At 40.7% G+C, this 21,283-nt stretch overlaps 1 protein-coding gene across 2 annotated transcripts; it reads left to right on the forward strand.

Moving 5' to 3' along the window:
* The first annotated feature begins 362 nt into the window (after nucleotides 1-362).
* On the forward strand, nucleotides 363-15,384 carry LOC119719678 (rRNA-processing protein FCF1 homolog). Of its 2 annotated transcripts, none has more exons than XM_038189183.1 (6): nucleotides 363-414; nucleotides 4,379-4,446; nucleotides 9,485-9,714; nucleotides 11,543-11,703; nucleotides 12,159-12,253; nucleotides 13,610-15,384. In XM_038189183.1, exons 1-6 carry the CDS (start codon nucleotides 412-414, stop codon nucleotides 13,656-13,658), a joined length of 606 nt encoding a protein of 201 aa, XP_038045111.1. In that variant the 5' UTR covers nucleotides 363-411; the 3' UTR covers nucleotides 13,659-15,384. The 2 variants fall into 2 exon arrangements, with proteins under 2 accessions (XP_038045111.1, XP_038045104.1); XM_038189176.1 differs by lacking the exon at nucleotides 363-414 and adding an exon at nucleotides 3,980-4,084.
* The last annotated feature ends 5,899 nt before the right edge of the window (nucleotides 15,385-21,283 follow it).

The following is a 21,283-nucleotide window of genomic DNA, read 5'->3' on the forward strand; positions in this document are numbered from 1 at the left end:
TGTGGTATCGATTCTTCGTTCTCGATTTCTCACTTTCGATGTGTTTTATTGTAGATTGAGCCCAACTGTTTAGGGCTTGAACATATTGCAATATTGTCCCATTTTACAAAATAACCGTACTACAAATAGTGTTGTATACTGTGCCCAATAATTTCCCTTTGTATCTAGAATTTGTTAAAATGGTCATTTTTTCATTTTCAGGAAAGATATTATGATTTATATGTCTTTTCGAAATTATATTGTGTTAGTATCGATACTTTATGGTACCGAAAAAAAGAAAATATGTTAAATAGTCAGGTACCTCTATTATATGATTATTAGTTGTACAAAACTGCCTTACTGAGTCCAGGAAATGATCATGCATATTCGCTGTTAATAAACGTAGCATCAGACATCGAGGGGACATCGAATATGGTAAGAACTTACTGTGGAAAATTGTTTTCTAAATCATAATCAGTGGATTACATAAGTAAACATGGTGGAACTGAAAAATCGACTTCGAAAGAACAAACAAACATGACGAACAATACAACAACACGAACCACTGTCACCAAACGAACAGCTAATTTTAGTTACTATACTGAACCCCAAGTCCAAGTACATTGAACATGTCCAACATGCCCATCACCAATCCACGTGCCCGAAGTGCGGTGATTTTTTTTGAGAAGTGGTGGCTTGCCAGCAGGGTGACCGTAAGGTCATGGCCAAATTCTGCTAAATGCACTTCAAAAATTCTGTCAGATTTGTGAAAATCTGCCAAATTCCCATGAATTACTCGAAATACACTATAAAAAAAACACTTAAATTCACATATGCAGACATGGCAGATGTTGCCTAAATTAAGGTTCAGATTATATTTTAAACAATGGTGGTGTTAATGTTATATGAAATTGCGTAAATTTCAGTCAAAATGAGGTTGCATCACGACTGAAGATTGAAGCTTTTTTAAACAAGTGTACTTTTTTGGCAGTGTATATTTTGCCGGAGACGGCAAACCTTTAGTAAACGTTAGGGAAAAAATTCCGTACTCGGACGTCACTTTTTTCAATTAATTGTCTAGCGCCAAAAGTTACATCTTTTATGGTTATTCCTCCACTTACCCTCCTCTACTCTCACCCTCTCCTTTCCTTAATTTCTATTTATTAATCAGTCAGTTACTTCATCGGGATTCGAACCTCTGACGCTTGCTTGATACACGAGACTCTTAACCGCTAGGCCGCGCACGATCGCTGTTGCAATAATCAATCTTTGGACGTATTTGAAGTATCCATTGAAATAAACTAAATTTTCATGAGAAAATAAATATTCATAATGACGTATTGCACTATCATTGGCAGGCTCATGCGACGTCATGGTTGTTGATGTCACGTGTATAACGTACCGCTGTCTTTCAGCCACTACAATCAGTTTTGACCGGCTGCTTCAAGTTAGTTCTGCATGACGTATGCATCCAAAATGTGCTCTAAAAACACATTTTGAGTAAATTTTTTTCACCTTAACACAGCTTCCTGGATTTCTCTTGGTTCAAAGGACAAGGTGAGGTGACAATTAATATGTTTGGCAGCAGATAAATTGACGTCCGAGTATGGAACTTTTCCCAACATTAGTTTGCCGGATATGCACTGAACATGCGCAGTTACTGTTTTTTTGTACTTAAACATTTTCTGGGAACAAGTTTTAGTCTGGCTCCATGCCAAAATTATCGTTGTTAGCTCGTATTCACATGATGGGATTCAGACCATTTTATTATTTCGGACTTTATTTCCCTTTTAAAAAAAATACTCCAGAGCCACAAATCTGAAAAAGAAAATGTAATACTCTGCAAAAAATGTTTGAGACATGTTAAAATAATAAAAGAAGAATATTCTTATTTATTTGGGGATGAGAAAAAAAAACCTTAAAAATATGGTGCGGTCGGAATCGAACGCGAGTCATCCCGTTTACTAGAGCCTTTGCTTAACCATTACACCAAACGTGCTACACAACTTTTGGTGGGAATTTAATACATCTTATAATTCAGCCCTATTTTAAAGAGTACAGCGCCCTCTGTTGATATGGATTGCCGCCGGCAAACCTTTAGTAATCGTTAGTTTGCCGTCATTACCTCCGGCAAAATATCCACTATCTACTTTTTTTTCAAATTTGCTATGTTTTTCTGTTAAATAACCGTTTTTGCTGAAATAATTCTGATATCTGTCCAAAAAAATCCATTCTGTCAAATTTTCTGTCAAACTCATTTTTTTAACAACAAACAATCTGTCAAAGTAAGCCGAAAATCGGCTAAAACGGTCACTGTGCTGGCCAGGAAGGTTTGTGTTAGGGAGTTGAGCACTTTTTGGATTTTTCTTTACAACCCTAGAAAACTTGGTATCACTGGAAAGAGAATCACACGACAAAATCAACAACAGTTAAAATCATTTTCATATGAGCTTGCATTTTGGAGATACAACAATTTAAATGGCAAAATTCAATGAAAACAAATCTGTAATTCTTTGTGTCCAAATATTATTTTAACACCTCTAAATTTCCCCGCAAAACTCCAAACTTATCAAAGTGTTTAGTATCATAGGAATCCTTATTTAAAAAACAGTAGTTTGATTTCTGAATCAGCTTTTTTATTTCTCATTACAAAAAGTTACGATTTTTTTCCCCTCGTTAAACAACGCACGATTGTCCGACATGTCCGAGCCATGTCTAGGCCCACATCGCTATGCGATCACACAACCTGCCGTAACAGCCGGCTAAAAACATTTCCATTGACGGGGGACGGGAGTGAAACGGGATGGGGGTGGATATTGGCACTTGGGAGGGTTATTTATACACAAGCGCCTAGGCTATGGAGCTAATTTTAATGCCATTAAATTTGTCTTGCAAATCTCGTTCCGTTGATAGCTAATTTGTGACAAGTTTCTCCAAAAAACGAAAAACGTCGGACTCCCTATCATCACTGGGAGTCCAATGAAAACACCTAGGCCTATATTTGTAACCCCGCAAAAGTAGCAGTTTTCAAATGATGATAATTACATTAGAATTTTGAATCTTCCAAAACATGAAATAAGTTATCATCTAATAAAAGAAAAAAGAAGTCTATCATTGTCTAGATCTAGATTTTAATTCACAAGTATTACTGAAATATTTCTCGGAATAAAATGTCAACAAATGGTGGTACGCAATAGTACATTCGTACGTAGACAGATTGGACCTCGCTTAACACAATGCTATTGAAAACGATGTCAGCATGTTTGGCACACTCGGCCGCCACTCTTACAGACACCGACACCCAAAATTCACCTCTTTAACCCTTACTCTTTGAGGGTAGTTTACTGCATGTCAGTTGGTTATGCCAATGCCCTCCAGCTGCAGTTTATTGGAGGATACTTTGATGTAGCAGTGAAGGCTCCAATTGGCAGGAGTTGGAGGCCCTGGAGGGTGCCTGATACTGACCAGCTGGGGGCACTTGATTGTTATCAGAGGACTCTCATTGTTCTCTGTGGCATGTATTGGAGTGCCTGTCCAGTTACCCTTGAAATGACATGGCAGATATTGGAGGGCCATGCAAAAAACATAGGAGATTTTCTTGAGGCACATATTGGCATGCGTTGGAGGGTCTAGTAGGGTAAGGGTTAAAGTGGCATATTAAACTCCGAAACACAAGGGCCTACGGAGCTAATTTTAATGCCATTAAAGTTGTCTTGCAAGTGTCGTTCCGTTGATAGCAAATTTTTGACAAGTTTCTCAACAAAAACGAAAAACGCTGGACTCCCTATCACTTGTCATGCTTGTATAGCCGTCCTTCTTTAGCCTAGCTCCTAGGAGCACCAGGCTGAGTGTAGGCATGAAGGCAAGTTGTGGGTGCAAAGTTTAGCGCCCTTTTTAGCCCCATTCTGTGTCTAATGAGCTAGTAAAATGCTAGTGCTTCCTCACAGAATGGGACTATAGAATTGGCGCCTTCATAAGCCCAATAATAAAGCACATGTGTCCCAATCACTCATCCATGACATGCTTCCATGTCTTAATAATTCCTCACACAATCTACTTGTGGTCTGGGCCTCTGCGCCTCCAGGTATCCAACACTCGACTCAAGGTGCCTCTAGAGAATTTTTTTTTATTTAAAGGGAAAACGAATTCGAATTTTCTTGTGAAGTTTATGTTTTCTATTATGTACATGAATGGAATCGCACAATTATTTCATTTCATTAAAAATAGCATGTGGAAAACTAATTTGTTTTTATTGGTTTTATTATATTAAGTTACCCAAAGACCAGTTTAGGATCATCCACGCTAGTGGAAACAACCCAACTGTAAATTATCATCACCTTCATAGCATTCTTCTCTTTTTTTTTAAAATTATCATGTGTTTTATGTTTATGTATTTCAGGGGAAGGACAAAAGAACCAAGAAATATGCTGCCATGAAACGAATGATATCTTTGCGTGATGCCAGAATGTAAGTACAATGTATTTGCTTGTGTTGTTTGTTGAGTCAATCACAAGTCCTCACAAATCTGTCACAAGTTCTTGTATTCACAAGTATCACAAGGCACTAACTTTTCCAATGAACTACGGCGAATGCATCCTTTGTTATTGTTCAGCCAGTGCTAACATGGCTATTTATGTATGACCAAACTTTGAATTGACCAGTGATTAAAGGGAATATACATCATTTGCTTTTGCTGTAATTTTCAGAAATGGATGGAATTGGGGGTTGGAAATATATAGCAAATATAGTTACACTGACTTTTTTGAGGTTTTGGGTTCGAAACTGCTATAAAAACCAAGAAAAACAATCATTTTCCTGTAGTCTGGTTCCCTGACTCCATATAAGAGGAAACAGAGCAGTTTACATACATTGGGGAATTGTAAGGTCAGGGAACCAGTCTAGCTGGCTTGTACCCGTTCATAGGTGTGTAATCGATTGCAAACAAGTGCGATGGTCAATTGGGGCCAGTATTTGAAAAAAAGCCAGTTTTTTCCAACGCTGGTCGGCCGACCAGCGTTGGAAATTGATACAAAAATACCACTTTTCTTAAAAATGACAGTATACCAGGTGCCATGATTTTACAGGATGCTTTACACTGTCATTCACTAACAGTCCAGCAAGGTATTTCAAAATTATTTGGTAGTTTTATTTTTTGATGTTCGCAAATGTTGTATTTTCCCTTTAAACTGTGACTGGATTTGTAGGAGCCAGTGACTGGGGTCTACACGTAAATGCTCCTTTGTAATTTCCTGAGTGAGTGAAATGTGTTATTAAGTTATCCACAAAATTTAACTTGAAGTCGCTTTGGTATAATTTAGTGAAACAGGGGCATCCCACGTGCTTATAATTTGCCAACCTGCTTGTAAACAGGGAACAATAGGCCTTTTCACACTATCTCCGTTTCAAACCGTGTTGAAACCTACCCGGATCCAACCCGGTTCAGCCCGAGTATTTTTCGACACGGATCGGAGAGACGCGACGTTCACACTGTCCTTTACGGGAACGGCCGCTACGTGAACCGTGTAATAGGGCTGTGCCGAATATTCGGATATTCGGTTATTCGATCGATAAACGAATATTCGAATATTTATTTTCGAATAAGAATATTCGGTGGTGATATGCAATGAAATAAAAAGGTGAAAAAACCTTTTTTTTTAACAACAAAAGTGTATTCTCAAAGTTAAGTTTCAAGTTGCTGCCAAAAAAACCCATAAAAGTAGCTTGTATATATGCCAAGCAATAATGCCATACATATATTACTTCTGCTTTGGGAGTGCTTGCAGTAAAGCCAACCCATTTTTTTAACGCCAGACTGCAACACCAATCGCTGATGCTTCCGACAAGATAAACAAGACATTTTGTCTTTCATGTCTTCACAAAACACTTCCTGACGCCTTTTCATATCAAACTTCTAGCATGAGTAGTAACGTTTCCGATGTCCGTAATTTTGTTTGTTGTTGTCCTACTTACAATCCCTACTTTCAAAAGAAAACCGCCGCTGTTTTTCCCCGATGCGATCCTGGCAAGTTTCCCCGCACGTTGGTGTTACGTGTACATGTGCGCAGCATAGGAAAATGCAGCGTGGCATTGGAGAGGAGCACGTGTTAATTTGCCCACGTGCGCAGTGGGAGGGGCTTACTGGATCGGCTATTGACATCGCGAAAATGGCATGCCAACATCGATGTAGAAGACCTCTGCAATCTCATGCAAAGAACTTGATTTCTTTTTTCTGTGTGGGCCTTTGTATTTTCCGTTTTCATGTACTTATTTTAAGGGACGTACTGCTCGCACAGGGTCGCACAAGAAGCGGTACATTACACTGATACAGCGAAGCCAATTCCCCCCAAAGTTTTCCATCGCCTGTTCAATCGTGTCGAATGCACGTGGTTATAGGGAATCGCCTTGCACGCAGTATGCTGCTCACAGCACGTGGCGTTGTTGTAGAAAACTTGTCATGAACCCCAACATTACATTAAAACGTTTTGAAAACCTTGGTTCATTTACGTTACGGACTCTGGGATTTTTCTAAAAGAATTTCTTGTTTACTTTTAGGGGTAAATTTATTATGGCTGTTAGATGTTCGCCTCAATGCCTCCTTAATTATATACATGTACATGTACAAAATAATCTAGTTCTCTCAACTGATCAGAGCACCCTTTTATCGAACACATTTTTGTTCGCTGTCCGTCAGCTTTGTTCGCTGGGTTAGTCTGCTAATTGCACCCAATATTTGCACAAATAAAACATACATAAACACTTCAAAAACTAGTTCAGCAATTATACTTTCAGTAATAATGGCGGGAACCTCTGGCTTATGTCCTCCAAGTCGAGCAAAACGCAAGAAAAAGGGCAGACAACAGAGAGGATTTCAAACTCAAAAGAGCTCTCATTTATTTCGCCAGACAGACTTTGCGGTCAACTCACCGCACCGTACCCCTGATTCCCAGCATAGAAAACCACAGCTAGACAAAATGTATCAAAATGTTGCAAGTTGGAATATCCAAACCTTTTAGTGGCCTATTTGTTAGAAAGTTATCTCCAGAGCACGCACTTAGCCAGACAAAAGAACCGGGTCAGCGCACCTGTGCCCTAATTAGCCCGCCAACAATGCGCCCGCCGGAGATCGGCTGGCGATTTTTTTTTTTTTTGACTGAAATGTCACCCTTCGTGTTTTGGGTACACAGCTTATAATACATCCCCTGTGGGCAAACAAGGAAATACTGCTTTGCACGTGTCAAGCTGGGGCGTGTGTATGCCGCGCCCACTCCCATTATTTGCATAAACTTAAATATGCATTTACAATTCAAAGACCCATATTTCATTGAATAAAGACATTAAATATCAGGTTTTTTTCTTGGAGTTTTTGGTTGTTGAGAATAAGTTTATTTAAAATGATATAAAATCATTTCCTCAATTCTTGGTGACAAAAGTGTGAGTTATTATTATAAAAGTGATTTTTTATCCTCAATACTGTGACTAGGAAGTACACCGTTTTGTAGACTTCAAGAAGCTTCCAGTAATAGATATGCTCGGTTCCTGTTTGCGAGTTAAGGGTCGGAGAGTCACAATAGCTGACGCCACCCGCCTTGTTTGGGGTTCACGGCTTAATACGTCCCCCATGCAAACAAGGAATCCTTCACTCTAGCTTCTCTGGTTATTGTTAATCTTTAAATTACTGACGACTGAAGAACAACTGATTGTTGTCAAATACCTGACTTACCTGTGAAGAAATCATGCATGGCATGCTGACGTGCGCACGTACGTTGACTACATGTACATGTATGGCATATTTTTGCTTTTGAGGGAATTTGGAATGGCCAAATAACCGAATATTCGAATATTCGATCGATTGGAAGGTCGAATATTCGAATATTCAATTATTCGAATTGACTCAGCCCTACCGTGTAACGTTCAATCCGGCTACGGCCCCTGTGAATCCACACTACAAATTCTCGACACGGATCGCATTCGGCACAGGGCGCTGCGATGATTTTCTCAATCCCATAATGCATTGCGACGCACGTGGCTTACGTTACGGACAGGCCGGTGTGCAGCGTGAATTTACTACTCTGTGAAATACGGACTCATTGGTAGTATTGCGCATGCCTATTGAGAGAAGAACCTGTCACGTGAAAGGGTTTGACCAATAATAAGAGAGTAAACGAATCCGATTTGGGAGTCCGATTTTTGTACGACACCAGCGCAGCTGTGTTCAATATTTCCAAAATGGCTCCGGTCATTTCGTTAGACGATTCGTTCTATTTAACATTAGAAATGTGCATTTTTGGGGTACATTTTGCGGACCTAATACAAGCGCAGACTCGGTAAAGGATGCTCCATACACCAATACATTATTGGATGATAATTAGGGAGCGATTGTTTCGGGATCGGTGTTTGTGACGGCGATAGTGGTGGAGGGAAATATTATGCTCGGCGTGTCAGATTTTCGGTAAAATGTCGGCCTCAACTCAACACGGATCGGCCGTGAGTGACTCAACCCGGGGCGGTTCACACTATCATTTTCGACACGGTTCACGCCGAAAAATGCAATTTCGATCCGGGTTGAGATTTTCAACCCTGGTCCCTCCCAGGGTTGATTTCGATCCGGCTAGAGCACTCTACCCGGGTCGGAACCGGGTTGAAACTTTAGAAGTGGGAAAAGGGTTGAAAAAAATCTCGGGGTTGGAACCGGTTCCAACCCGGAGATTTTGGACAGTGTGAAAAGGCCTAATGTATATATGTTGAAAGAAATATTGGGGAGAATTTCTCAAAAGTGACCTGGCCAAAAGTAAACACACCGACAGCCTCATGGTGTCTCATATTGTATACTAACTTAAAAATGGGGGTGGGGTCTAACCATTCACATGGGGAGTTAAATATCTTGCAAAAACCCATAACTACATGAACTAGCACTAAAGGTATGTACTCTTGAGGGAAAAGGAAGGTTCCTGGCATACCACAAAAAAAAATACGTAGGCAGTAACCTACTGACCATTGGGAGAAATTGAAGATTTCAAAATCGGGTTATCCTAATTTTCTTCAAACTGGGTATCGGTTATCTGATTTCACAGAAGTTCAGGTTCAGCCCACAAAAAGTGATGAGCGAGGTGCCGTAATCGTAATGCCCTCCCAATGACTAGGTTCAGTTTGCAAGATTCATTGACCACTGGGCCTTGACAAAAACACTCCAGAGCTGTCTTGAAAAAAAATGGGTGGGAACTCTCTGATAAGTCAAATAAGCAGGCTATTCATATACCAAGAAGACCACCAGCAAGTGAATGCGGTTACAATCACAGACCATGGAGCAAATTGGGGAATGTTCCAGTTATTTTCTTGACCTTGTGTCACACAAAAATGGAAGGCTGGAGTATTTTTAAAGGTAGGTTTCGAATATATCCGGTTTCCAAAACCGAAACCAAAAAGTGGAATTCAAACCAAATTTTAACAAATCTGGATTTATATCACACCACTAGAGTAACCGCTTCTCTCTTCTAACAATCTCCAGACAGGACAAGGACAGACAGAAGAAGAAAGCACCGCCCAAATGGAAGCAAGATAAAGAAGCAAAGATCAAGGAACGCGAGGTCCCCCAGTACTCCTCAGCGCTCTTCTTCAAGTACAACACACAGCTGGGACCGCCGTACTACGTGCTGGTGGATACCAACTTTGTCAATTTCTCCATCAAGAACAAAATTGACCTGGTCCAGGGAATGATGGACTGCCTCTATGCAAAATGCAAGTGTGGATTTTTTTGTTCATGATTCATTGTATTGCAATAAGCCAGTCTGGTTGTCCAATTGCAGATACATGTGCCAAACAAGATTTAGCAATTTTTGCTTATAGAGGCACCAGATAATGTACACAAGTCTATGGGGGATATAAAGCGCCCTCATAAAAAATTGAGTGCACTGCCTCGTAACAAGAACTTTCCTTCAATTTGTTGGCATCAGTAATGATTTTGCAAGAATACGGCAGATTCTTTATCCCTTAATTAACCCTAACTCCCTAGGCCTTTTTTATTAGGATGTAGCCTCAATCCTGCAAAATCCTCCACTTGGCCTCATGGAAAAATAGCATATAGCCTCAATCCTGCAAATTCCTCCGCTATTTCTTGAATATGGTCCATGGAGGGATGACCACTGCCTGAATCCTGCAAAATCCTCCGGCTATGTCTGTCAATAGGCTGAGGCAGAGGCAGTGACATCCTGGAGCAGTGCGGAGGATGTCAAGTATAATCAAGGACTAAATTTATGCACGGCTGAGCATAAACAACACAAGGTCCGGCCCAAGACCTTGAGACAGTGCGTACTCCGAAATCAGCAACGCACTTTTGCCATGTAACCTCAATCCTGCAAATTCCTCCAATTTGCAAAAAGGATTTTGGAGGATTCAGGGCGGTTAGGGTTAAGGAAAGTATTCAAATATTGATATACATTGTACATGTCCTTTAAATAACACCCTCCAAGTACGTGTATTCTAAATTTTTGCTTGAACAAAAGCCTTTCCACAACTCCATTAAAAAAGAAATTTACTCTTACGATATACTTAAAATGAAGTTGAGCATAAACATTTGCCGGTCATAGTTAAGATATTTTGTCGTTTTCATGTCATAGATTATTTTTGAGGCTCATGCATAAATTGAAAAAAAAAAAAAATCTATATCAATTAGACATCGTCTGTTTGCAGAATTTGTTAAATTGCAAAAAATGTTTATGAACGAGAAAAAAACAATGACGTCACATCATTGTTATTATTTAATCGATTAGTTATATTTACAGCATTTTAAAAAAACGGCAGTCGTCGAGCTGCCACAGTAGACTAGTAGTCTCTAACAAGACGAGCTATGGATTAAGAGATTCCTGGTTCTGATCCTGCTACATGTATGTCCATTTTTATAAACAATTTTTCTGCTCCAACCTCATTGGTTTTATCGAAGGGGAAAAAGAGAACGAAAACCTAAGTGTCTTGCTGTGATTCTGTGGAACTACTGAATTTGTTGCAAGGCATCGAAAAAATAGGCACGCAGCACCCCATAATGGCTAGGGAAAAAAATAGTGTGACACCACAGGAGGGTGTTAAAGAATATTTAAAGCTTACTTAGGCAACGACCTCAAATTACAGGTGCAGACATAAACCCTAACGTCCTAGCAATTACTTTGGGATGAAGAACTGAGTACTACAGAATACTTCAAAACCTACTATGAGTGCTGTGCCCACTTTTTATGTAAATGTATATGCAAAGGAACTGCATACTACAGTTTACTACCAGTAGTATTTTGTAGCTTAAGGTGGGGTTAAGGCTGTACTCTGAATCCAAAAGGACAACTTTAGAATGTGTGGTAAACTTTCTCCTTCAGTTTCCTGTTGGGCTTCTTGGCAGTTTACGTTTTGTTTACTGTTAAAAGTCAATGGATGCAGGATTCAGACATTGGACATGTACATGCATTCTGCTACAACCTCCCCCATTTTGGACCATTTTCGAGAACATGGTGATGTGCATGTAGTTATTATATCATCTGTTGCCTGGATTTTCATACAGCTTTTATACCGCTGTCCATTGCAGGTATTCCATGCATAACAGACTGTGTGATGGCTGAGATTGAGAAACTAGGTAGGAAATACAACGTCGCTCTGCGGACGGTGAAAGACGAGAGATTTGAACGATTACCCTGTTTGCATCAGGGGACGTATGCCGACGACTGCCTTGTACAGAGAGTAACACAGGTATGCTAAAAACGAAATTAAGACTAGGTTTTCCCAGTAAAGCTTGACCCAAACATCTCAGTTAATGACACTCTTTTTACTCGGTGATTCGGTGAGTCAGTCAGTCGGTGACTCAGTTAGTCAATGGAAAATAGACTCTCCTTTTGGGTTACAAAAAGCACTCATCTATGGAGTTCTGAAGTAGCATTTTGAGTTGATGCGATCCTTACATTTTATGTCAGGATGACAGCATTTTACAGATAAAATGTCAACATTCTATGGCAATTTATAAATAATGAAAATGTGAAAAGAATCACAGTGTGAAGACATTCTAAATTGCACATTTCAGAACAACTCCTCCACAGCTGCAATTCTCAGTACTGTTGTTTTTTTTTTTTTAAGCAGAATGTAATGGACATGTTTCACACTGACACAGACCCAGTTTTATTATTCATGGGCTTTTTGTTGTGTTACAGCACAAGTGTTACATTGTTGCGACCTGTGACCGAGACCTCAAGAGGAGAATACGAAAAATCCCCGGAGTGCCCATCATGTTCCTCTCACAGAAAAGGTGGGTGCAGTAACGGCCAAACCTTGCAGTATCAGTAACTTTTCTGAAAGGTTTACCACCCGCTTCAGACTGGCGTTCAAGAGGTGGGCCGAACCAAACAGTTATACGAGCAACTTTGATTAACCCAAATAGGTTATATATATTCTGGCAAAATGAGACAGAACTTGGCAGAGGTCGAAATGAGGATTTGTTGGTATTAGGAAAGAGAATCAAATTCTCCTTACAATACTGTTTGTTGCACTTCAATTGGAACATCAGTTGACAAGTTATGGCTGTTTATAAGTTCACTGTTTATTGATGATTGTAAGATGGCTGTTTATTGCTGATTGTGACTGTTTATCGACATGTCAAGAAAGTAAATTACCGGAAAAAAAAGGCTGAGAAAGATGACAATTGTATTTCCTTAACAACGCTTTTTCCCCACTTTTTTTAAAAACTTTCTCTTTAACGCTACTGTCTTTTACTAAGTACTGGACCAAGTCCACCAAAATCCATCAATCACACTGCTTCCAATGCATGCTTTGCTATAGGCCTCCAGGCCCAAGTCCATCATACTCCATTGATATTTAGTCTAACCAGGCCTGCAGGACCAAGTCCCGCAAAATCCTCCCAAATGGGGGATGGATTTTGATGGAGTTGAGGAGGTTGGGGTTAATATATTTGAAGTAGACGTATCAAAGATTACAAATATAAATAAATCAGGAGAAAATCAGCCCCATTCTTTTTGTCCCTCTTCATTTTTCTCTGCTACGACCTGTACCCAGTTCCATCTCCTTTTTGCCAGAATGCCTCTCACATTTTCAGACAGATGAACTCTATGCATACATTTTTATTGACTAACCTGTGGAGTATCACTGCGACAGTCGATCTTGATTTTAACTGTTTCAATTGTAAACTTAATTCAAATTTCTAGTTTCAAATCGTGGGAATGATTTGATTTGGTGTAACTCTTGAACACCGGTCTTTGTGACCTCAACCTGAGACATTTTTATTAAAACATTCTCAGAATCAGCTAAACGGAATCACATTTCTTTCTTTTTGATCCTAGATAAAAGCAGGCTTGGTCCAAGAATAATTCTTGTTGCAAAATTTAAAAGCTTTTCAGGACAGCCAACTCTTTGTAATATTTGCCCCAATTTTTTTCTTCCTCCCCCTCACCCTGGGGTGGGTTTGACTTCATTGACTGTAAAATGCAATGCCCACTTTCTTACTCCCTGTACAACTGTTGCACCCTTAAAATTCCCCTAAATTTAGTTTAGGGTCGGAATTCTGAAATGGTACTGACAGTTTAATGAGATGCTTCAAAGGAATTAGTCTATAACTCCTCTGATATGAATTTCACCCTATCCTTCACAGATACACTATTGAGCGGATGCCTGATGCCTTTGGAGCTCCTAAATTGTGATACCAACCGGGGCCACCAAATACATGCCATGTCATGCTGGTCCAGTGGACCAATCTGGTTGGAGTGTCTTCGGCAAGAAACATCTTGTAAGGAGACCAACTGCATGATCGATCTGCATGTATATTCCTACATGCCTACATTAAACTCAGTGGGACCAACCAAGGCTGTTGGTGCTAGCCGGTCAGTTGTCAAGGAATGCTGTTATGGAAGCGTCAAGGATTGTATGTGGATGACAGATATGCACATTGAGGGCGGTACAGTTTAGTTTTGTAAGCATGGGCTCACAAGCGGCCAACTACATGTATGTGTTGCCGTCAACTGCAGTCAACTCCTTAAAAAAAAAGACTTACAACTTTCATCATATACATGAACTTGTATCACGGCAGATGATAATGGAAGTATGATCAAACTTTGTGTTGAAAAGAATAGCAGCAGAGTATGCACCTCACTTCATTCTTCATGTTACATTTGTATTTTTTAACCAGGAGAAATGAATTTCAACAGCATGAACATGCCAAATAAGCCCTTATTTATCCCCTTATCAGCCAGTATATAACACCATAGTACACAAAATATATTGACTCCTTCGAGTGGTATAGTATAGCTAGCCCTCTGAGGTAATCCACGGAGCATTCTTTTTTCCCATGGCAAAGCCGAGGGAAAATAGAATGCTCCGTGGATCACCGAACTAGGCTAGTTTCACTACACCACGAGATAAAGCAGTCGATATTCGTTTTATAACACCTCGCCCACAGATTCTGCTTTTTTTTAATAGATAACTGATTAATTTAATCTAAATACAATTGAAATGGACTTCTATTTCAATACAAAATTAGTTGAAACTTTACTTGAGCCTTTCCAGATCACCCTGTCACAAAATGTTTGAACCCATGCTCTGTAGCGTTAGCGCTTGAGAAACAGGACCGCGCAACAGGACCACCCGTATGCATTTGAACATACCGGTAGTACTGGTTATTATGCGTATAGTACTTTGGTTGATATCCGTATAGTACTTTGGTTGCTATGTATATAAGTACTTTTGTTGCTGTGCGTATAGCAAAAATAGCGAATACCATGTGGCTCTCTCCGCCAATCAAGATACAGAATCTGTGGGCGGGGTGTTATAATATTATATCACAATGTTACCCATACATAAGTGTGTATATTGATATAGGACTGAAACTGATCGAACTAAGGCTATGAAATACATCCTCAATTCAGAACATGTAGTTTTCACTTTCATTTTTAAAGCCATGAACCATTTCATATAACCGGATGTCTCAAATGCACATATGCAATAAATTGCACATATGCATTGACATTGTATGATGTACCTGTTTTGTTTTATTTTGGATGGATTCTTCATGTGGCAAAGAAATTGATAGATAAATGTAACAATCACGGCTATGGCATTGTTTATGTGGCAGTAATTTTCTCTTGAGAGTTGAGAGAGTAGCGTTCCAGAATCTTAGATCCAAATAGAGTTTGGATTCAGACTGGCAAACTTTATTTACCGGCACTGTCAAAGTTGTTTTCCCCATTGACTAGACCTGAAGTCTTTCCAACAACTGCTGATGTGGGCCCCTTCAAACAGAACTTTGATGTTTTGTAATTCAAATTTTGGGATAGTTTTGTAGCAACGCCACTCTGGAACGCCAGTTGGAAACATGTATGTTTGTTTTTCCTTCTCAGAATAACACAATTCACAACAGGATTTATTGCCAAAGGTTGTTGCCTCAAAGTTCTTGGGGGGGGGGGGGAAATTGATCCAACGCAGTGCTATGTAATCCGAAGGTGATAACCCTCTGCAATGAATAAACCCATTCGGTGCACGGAGCAAGGCATCACCGACTCGTACTCCAATATGACCAAAGCACTGAATTTAAAGGAGCCTGGGCACGATCGTGTGGCACGCAGTAAACAAAGCCCGCTCGAAGTTGAACATGCGCCCCTTGATCGCTTTTTGTTACGAAAATCAAAGTTACCGATTTCGAACAGGGATGACCTGAGTGATAATCCATCGGGGAATCCAGACTGTTTTTAGTGGAGGAAAGCCAACATGCGCGTAGCCAGGATTTGGTTCGCCCCTTGCAAAATAAAACTTTCGTCCCGTTTAATTGAGCCATTTTCACCGTCCCAATTTGCTTCTACCAGCGTCCCAATTTTGCTTTTAAAATCTCCATCCAGTTGCAATCTGCCAACCCCCCCCCCCGTATACCCCCCCCCCTCCCCAACTTCTCCACTGAACGCAAAGGCGTCTCTGACTCCACAAAGCCTACCGCATTCAAAGGAACCGAACATATGGTACGGCTATAAATAATGATTTGCGGGACAACCATTCAGAAAGTGTGGCACGCAGTAAACAAAGCACATGTTAAGTTGAAGATGCCCCTTCTCCACTTCCGCTTAGACAAACCCATTGTGACAATGGTCGCCAAAATCAAGGCTACCGCTTTCAAAGAGGAAGTGATCTAAGTGATAATCCTTTCCTTGAATACGGATCAGAAAGCCAAGGCCTTACTGACTCCAAACATGCTCCAAAGTATCGAATTAAAAAAAAAAAAGCGCTTGGCACAACGAATGACCCTTTCATATTTTGGAAAACAACTTTTGTGGCGAACGTTATGAGAAGGGGGGGGGGGATTGCTTGGCTTCGTCTACATAATCGGTTGCAGGCTCAATCTTAAAGACTTTTGGCCCCATGACTTGACACATTTCTATACCATATCAGTCCATCTTATGCTATCTGTTTTCCTTTCTCCATGCTGTAAAAGACACCAAAGTCTGTCAAAAAAGAGGCCAATAATGCTTGACGTCATTTTTACTGGGTTTGTGAACGTAGCACGATTCCTACTGACTTCTGGGTTGGAGACGAAGACGGAGCTGGACAACGAATCCGGGAGTTTCGTATGAGAATAAAAAGTTACCAATGTATCGATGAAAAAGCAACCTCAAGATGCTCATCACTGAGTTTTGATGCAAGTCTGGATCGTATCAACGTAACATTCAAACAAGTTATCAGAAGTTCTGTAAAAAAATATTAGGCAATCCAAAACGAGAAAGCATTATTATTTAATAATGAATAAATAAAAGCACTACAGTCGAATCTCTTTAGTACGAACTCTGTTAATACAAAATTCTGGTTATAACAAACATAAAGCCTTAGTCCCTACTGTGCATTTATGTGCACAGTAACAAACAATTTGGCTAGGTCCGAACGAGTTTGTATTTAATAACGAGACTCGACTGTATTATGAAAGTTACTCCGATTCAGTTTTAGAAAAAATGGACAATTAGCCATGTCGACATTGGACTGGGCCTTGGCTTATTCCCCACCCAACATACCAGCTGAAATATCAAAGAAACAATAAGGCCAAATAAAAACGAAACATGTTTAGCGTCCTGCCTTTTTGAAAAAAACTAAGGAAGCGGGAGGCCCTTTTTTCCCCTCCAAAATGACCGCCCGACCGGGCTATTTTTCAAGGTGGCCGCCATTTTTTTTTAAATGGCCGCCATTGGCCTCAAGAAATGGCATACCAGCTTTATATGGTCTTACTAATGGAGATCAATGGCTAAATGCAACAGACAAAAGCCAAATTATGTCACATCATGTTTGGGTTAAAAACAAAAAACCAAGCGGCCCCCAAAAGGAAGCGGGCAGGGACGACAAACATGGTTTTTCTTTTATTTGGCCTAACGAGCGACATATATTTGTCTATTCAATGTCTTAGAAAATCAGAATTTGTGTTAGACTTAGATTGTTGTTTTTTTTATTCATATGCAAGATGTGACCCCTATTTGTGAATTTTTTTTTGAAACGCCTCCAAAGGGGACCAACAAGTTTGTGATTTGACTTGTAAAATGGAATGGCCTTAATTGGTTCATGGTAATTCTACCTCCATGATTGGTTTGATCCCCACTCTTCCCATCCCCGTTCATTTCGTTATATACACGCACCACAAATTGGATTATTTCTGTCCCCTGATACCATTGCGGAAACAAACAAAAATTGACTAAAAAAATTGATATGCAAGTGTTTGATACATTCGAAATGTTGAAGAGGGGAAGAACAATAATATAAAAATGTATTTATTTTCATATTTCATTTAATCATATATATTTTCATTTTATTTTAATGTGTACTTTTGACAATGCTGGATCAATCTCTTTTTGGAAAATGTGTTGGTCCTTAAAAGGACCGGTTGGTTTGTTTCGTCTTGGGTTGCAGACGATTCAGGAGCATGTAGGACGATCTTCACTCTCGATCTCGGCTGGATTGCCGGGCTGATCCGTCTTGACCTTGATGAATCGGAGAGGGCGACGCTTCCACCCACACTTCTGTCGGATGCGACTGACGTACGACTCGGAAACATCCAAACCGAAGATCTTGTCTAAAATCTCCCGAACCTTGTTGGTTGTCAGCCCGTTGTCGTCCAGGTATAGCTCGTGGATCATCTGCCTCAACCACGGCGGAAACTTGGCACGGCCTCCCGTTCTTGGACTCTCGACCGACGACGAACCCGCTAGCTTGAATTGCTTCAGGAATAGACGCAAGTTACGCCAGCTGACGGTGAGGCCATCCTCACTGAGGGCCTGCATGATGTCTTTCTGGCTAGCCCCGGAGGAATGCAAAAAAGTGATGCGCTCTCTGGCGCTCGGTGACAATCTTTTGACCATGTTGAACGAATGAGCTCTCAGGACGCAATGTTCGAAAGAAAGGTTTGCGACTTGCTTTTATACACACGCGCATGAGCGGCCTTGGTGAAGCTGAGGTGGGTAAAGGATACCATGCGCGTGCGCGAGGTGCATGCGCACATCAAAGGTATCTCAGGACAGTGACTTGGGCCACATTGTCATGAATGTGCTCTTAATTATTTTAATCGAAAAATGTTGTGTTCGTGTACACCAAGGGCGAATCGAAAACACCTTTTTTTGGGGGGGGGGGGGGAGCGGGGCCAAAAAAATGTTTGGTCTCCCAAAAGTGGGTCCCAAAAATACGGTGTGGGGTTCGGGGCCCGAAAAATTATGGATTCTTGATGCTCTGTGGTGCGATCGGGGGCTATTTCTGACCACTTTAACCAAATCTTTTGGAGGAAAAGATGGTGGTGTACGCAGTGCGACGCCACTTAAAACAAAAAATTGGTTTCTTCTTCTTCTTTTTTTTTGGGGGGGGGGGCATGGCCCCCGTTGGCCCATCCCACCCCCCCCCCCCCCGATCCGCCCTTGGTGTACACCTATTTACATCAAATTTCCTTCAGCTGAAGATCTGGAAAATGTCCCTACACTAAAGTCCTTAATCTGGAAGCAAAATTTCAGACTTTCATAAACTCTTCCAACATTTGTTATTTTATAAAAATGAAAATTATTTTCGTAGATTATACCTAATATACAACTCCATCGTAGTAGGTTCAAGAGGGAAATATGGATTCTTTCTGTAAACAAGAAATTAATATGACAGTGAAAGCTATCCCAGAAAAAATTGGCCCTAATAAATTGTTTTTACTATCACTAAACACTCAGTTCAACGCATATGCCTATAGATTTGGGAAAATGCATTCACCACTATCTTTGAATGGGTAGTCGCGCATTTTGGTAAACGCATTTCGATGTGATTTACGTTTTGTCGTGCTCACTGTTGTATCTTTTGAGTAAACCTAATTACACGTGGTGTTTAGGCCAATGTCACACCGAGGTCAGAAAAATGATAGGGAGTTTGCAATATAGCAATAATTTTGTCTTGAGAGTTGAGAGTTATATCACCCGTTTCAGACATGTAGGGATGTATATCGTTCCAGAATCTTGACTGATTCGAATGCATGAGAGTGACTGACATATCCCCCAAATAGAGTTTGGTTTCAGACTTATTAACTTTTCCATTGACTAGACCTGAAGTCGTTCAAAAGTATATATAGTCGGTCAATAGAACTTTTGATGAATCGTGATTCATAATTATCTTAGGCCGGTTTCTGGTATGCGCGCGCGTCGCCGTAGCCATGCGCGTCGACAAAATGAAAAAGTTTTTTTTTCAATAAAAGATGATGTCTCAAAACCGCCAAACTCACTGGTTTGACTGGAATCCTGCTGCAGCACAATTTTAACGTGTTTTTAGATGGGGGGTATGATCGAGAATAAGCTTTATGTGGACTCTCTGGACTCCCGTACATTTTGCACTAAGTTTAGTCGGGCACCATTTGCAGTCATCAGCCGACATTTGAAGCAAAAAAGTCAGGTAAGAAAAAAAAAAGCCGCGTCGCCGCACCACTTTTTGGGCAAGCTCCATACCAGAAACCGGAGACTTTCCTTTTTTGGCCTTATACATGTAGATTTAATTTTGTATCGATGCCACAGACAGTAAATATATCAGTTGGAAACGAGTACATGTACACCCCTATGTGCATGTTTTTTTTTTTCAAACACAATTCACAAAAGGAATTTATTGCTACATGTTGATTCGTCAAACTTCTTGGAATTGATGAATACAAAACCTGAAAAAAAGTAAAACTGCTGCAAACTGCTTACTGACTGGATGGACCTGAAATATATAAATCTAAAATTAATGTGGCCTGACGTTGCGAACTTAGCAAGTTCTTCTTCAGAGGCTAAAACAGAAATGACAGAGATACATACATTAACATGGGGGTGCACACAAACATGCAGGGCTGAAAGAAGAAACACAAAAGGAGGATTAGGAGGGAAAGGTGTGGAAAGATGCAGGGGAGGGTGGATGAGAGAACAAAGAAACAAAGGGAGATGGCAAACCACAAGGGGTCTGGTGTAAACAGGGGAGGGACCAGAAAGGGGAAGGATCAAAGGTCACAGGGAGTGGGAACGGACAAAAGAGTGTGAGAGTGAAGGGATGATGCGGGGGGGGGGGGGACAGTATTGAGGTGGAAAGGGATGAAAGATGGCGGGAGATGTGTAAACACAAACAAGGAAGACCAGATGGATTATCTGTAACAGAGGACAATGGAGGAAGAAAAGGATTAATCATTTCCAAGTTGGATGTTGAGACCATGTGGTTGAATAGTTCGAAGACGATTCATCCACACCTTCTCTCTGCTGAGGCGAACTGACTCTTTGCGATGGCCAAGAGATTCAATGCCCTGCAAAATCATATCAGAAATGGAGTGGTTAGGCAGGTTGAAGTGATGACCAACAGGGGTGTCTAGTTTCTTGGTGTTGACCGTTGACCGATGGGCATAGAAACGCTTCTTGAGCGTATTCTTAGTCTCACCTACATACTGCACTCCACAGACCCTGCAAGAAATGAGATATATGACATTAGAGGTGTTACAAGTGATGTTACCAATGGTTCTGTGGGTAGTGACAGAAGAGTGGCCAGAAAAGGAGTCAGACTCCTGGATATGAATCTGGCAGACAACACATCTGGAACTGCACTTGAAAGTACCATGCTGGGTGGGAGGGGATGCATCTAAGGATGGGACTTCAGCTCGAACAATCAAGTCCCGTAGATTTCGAGGACGCCTGTAAGCCAATGTGGGGCCGTTGGGGATGGCGCGGGCAAGGCGATCTGAAGTATGGAGGATATGATGATTGTCATTAGTGATTTTGCGGAGGGGAGGGAGATTGGGGTGAAACGTGGTAACCAAGGGAATCATGGGTTT

Source organism: Patiria miniata, unplaced genomic scaffold (assembly GCF_015706575.1).
Source record: "Patiria miniata isolate m_02_andy unplaced genomic scaffold, ASM1570657v1 HiC_scaffold_13, whole genome shotgun sequence".
Lineage (NCBI taxonomy): Eukaryota > Metazoa > Echinodermata > Asteroidea > Valvatida > Asterinidae > Patiria > Patiria miniata.

Excerpts from the sequence above, each read along its gene's own strand:
- LOC119719678 (XM_038189176.1), top strand. The coding sequence starts at position 3,995 with ATGACATGCTTCCATGTCTTAATAATTCCTCACACAATCTACTTGTGG. Across the intron at positions 4,085-4,378 it reads TATCCAACACTCGACTCAAG|GGGAAGGACAAAAGAACCAA; the intron begins GTGCCTCTAGAG and ends TATGTATTTCAG. Across the intron at positions 11,704-12,158 it reads TTGTACAGAGAGTAACACAG|CACAAGTGTTACATTGTTGC; the intron begins GTATGCTAAAAA and ends GTTGTGTTACAG.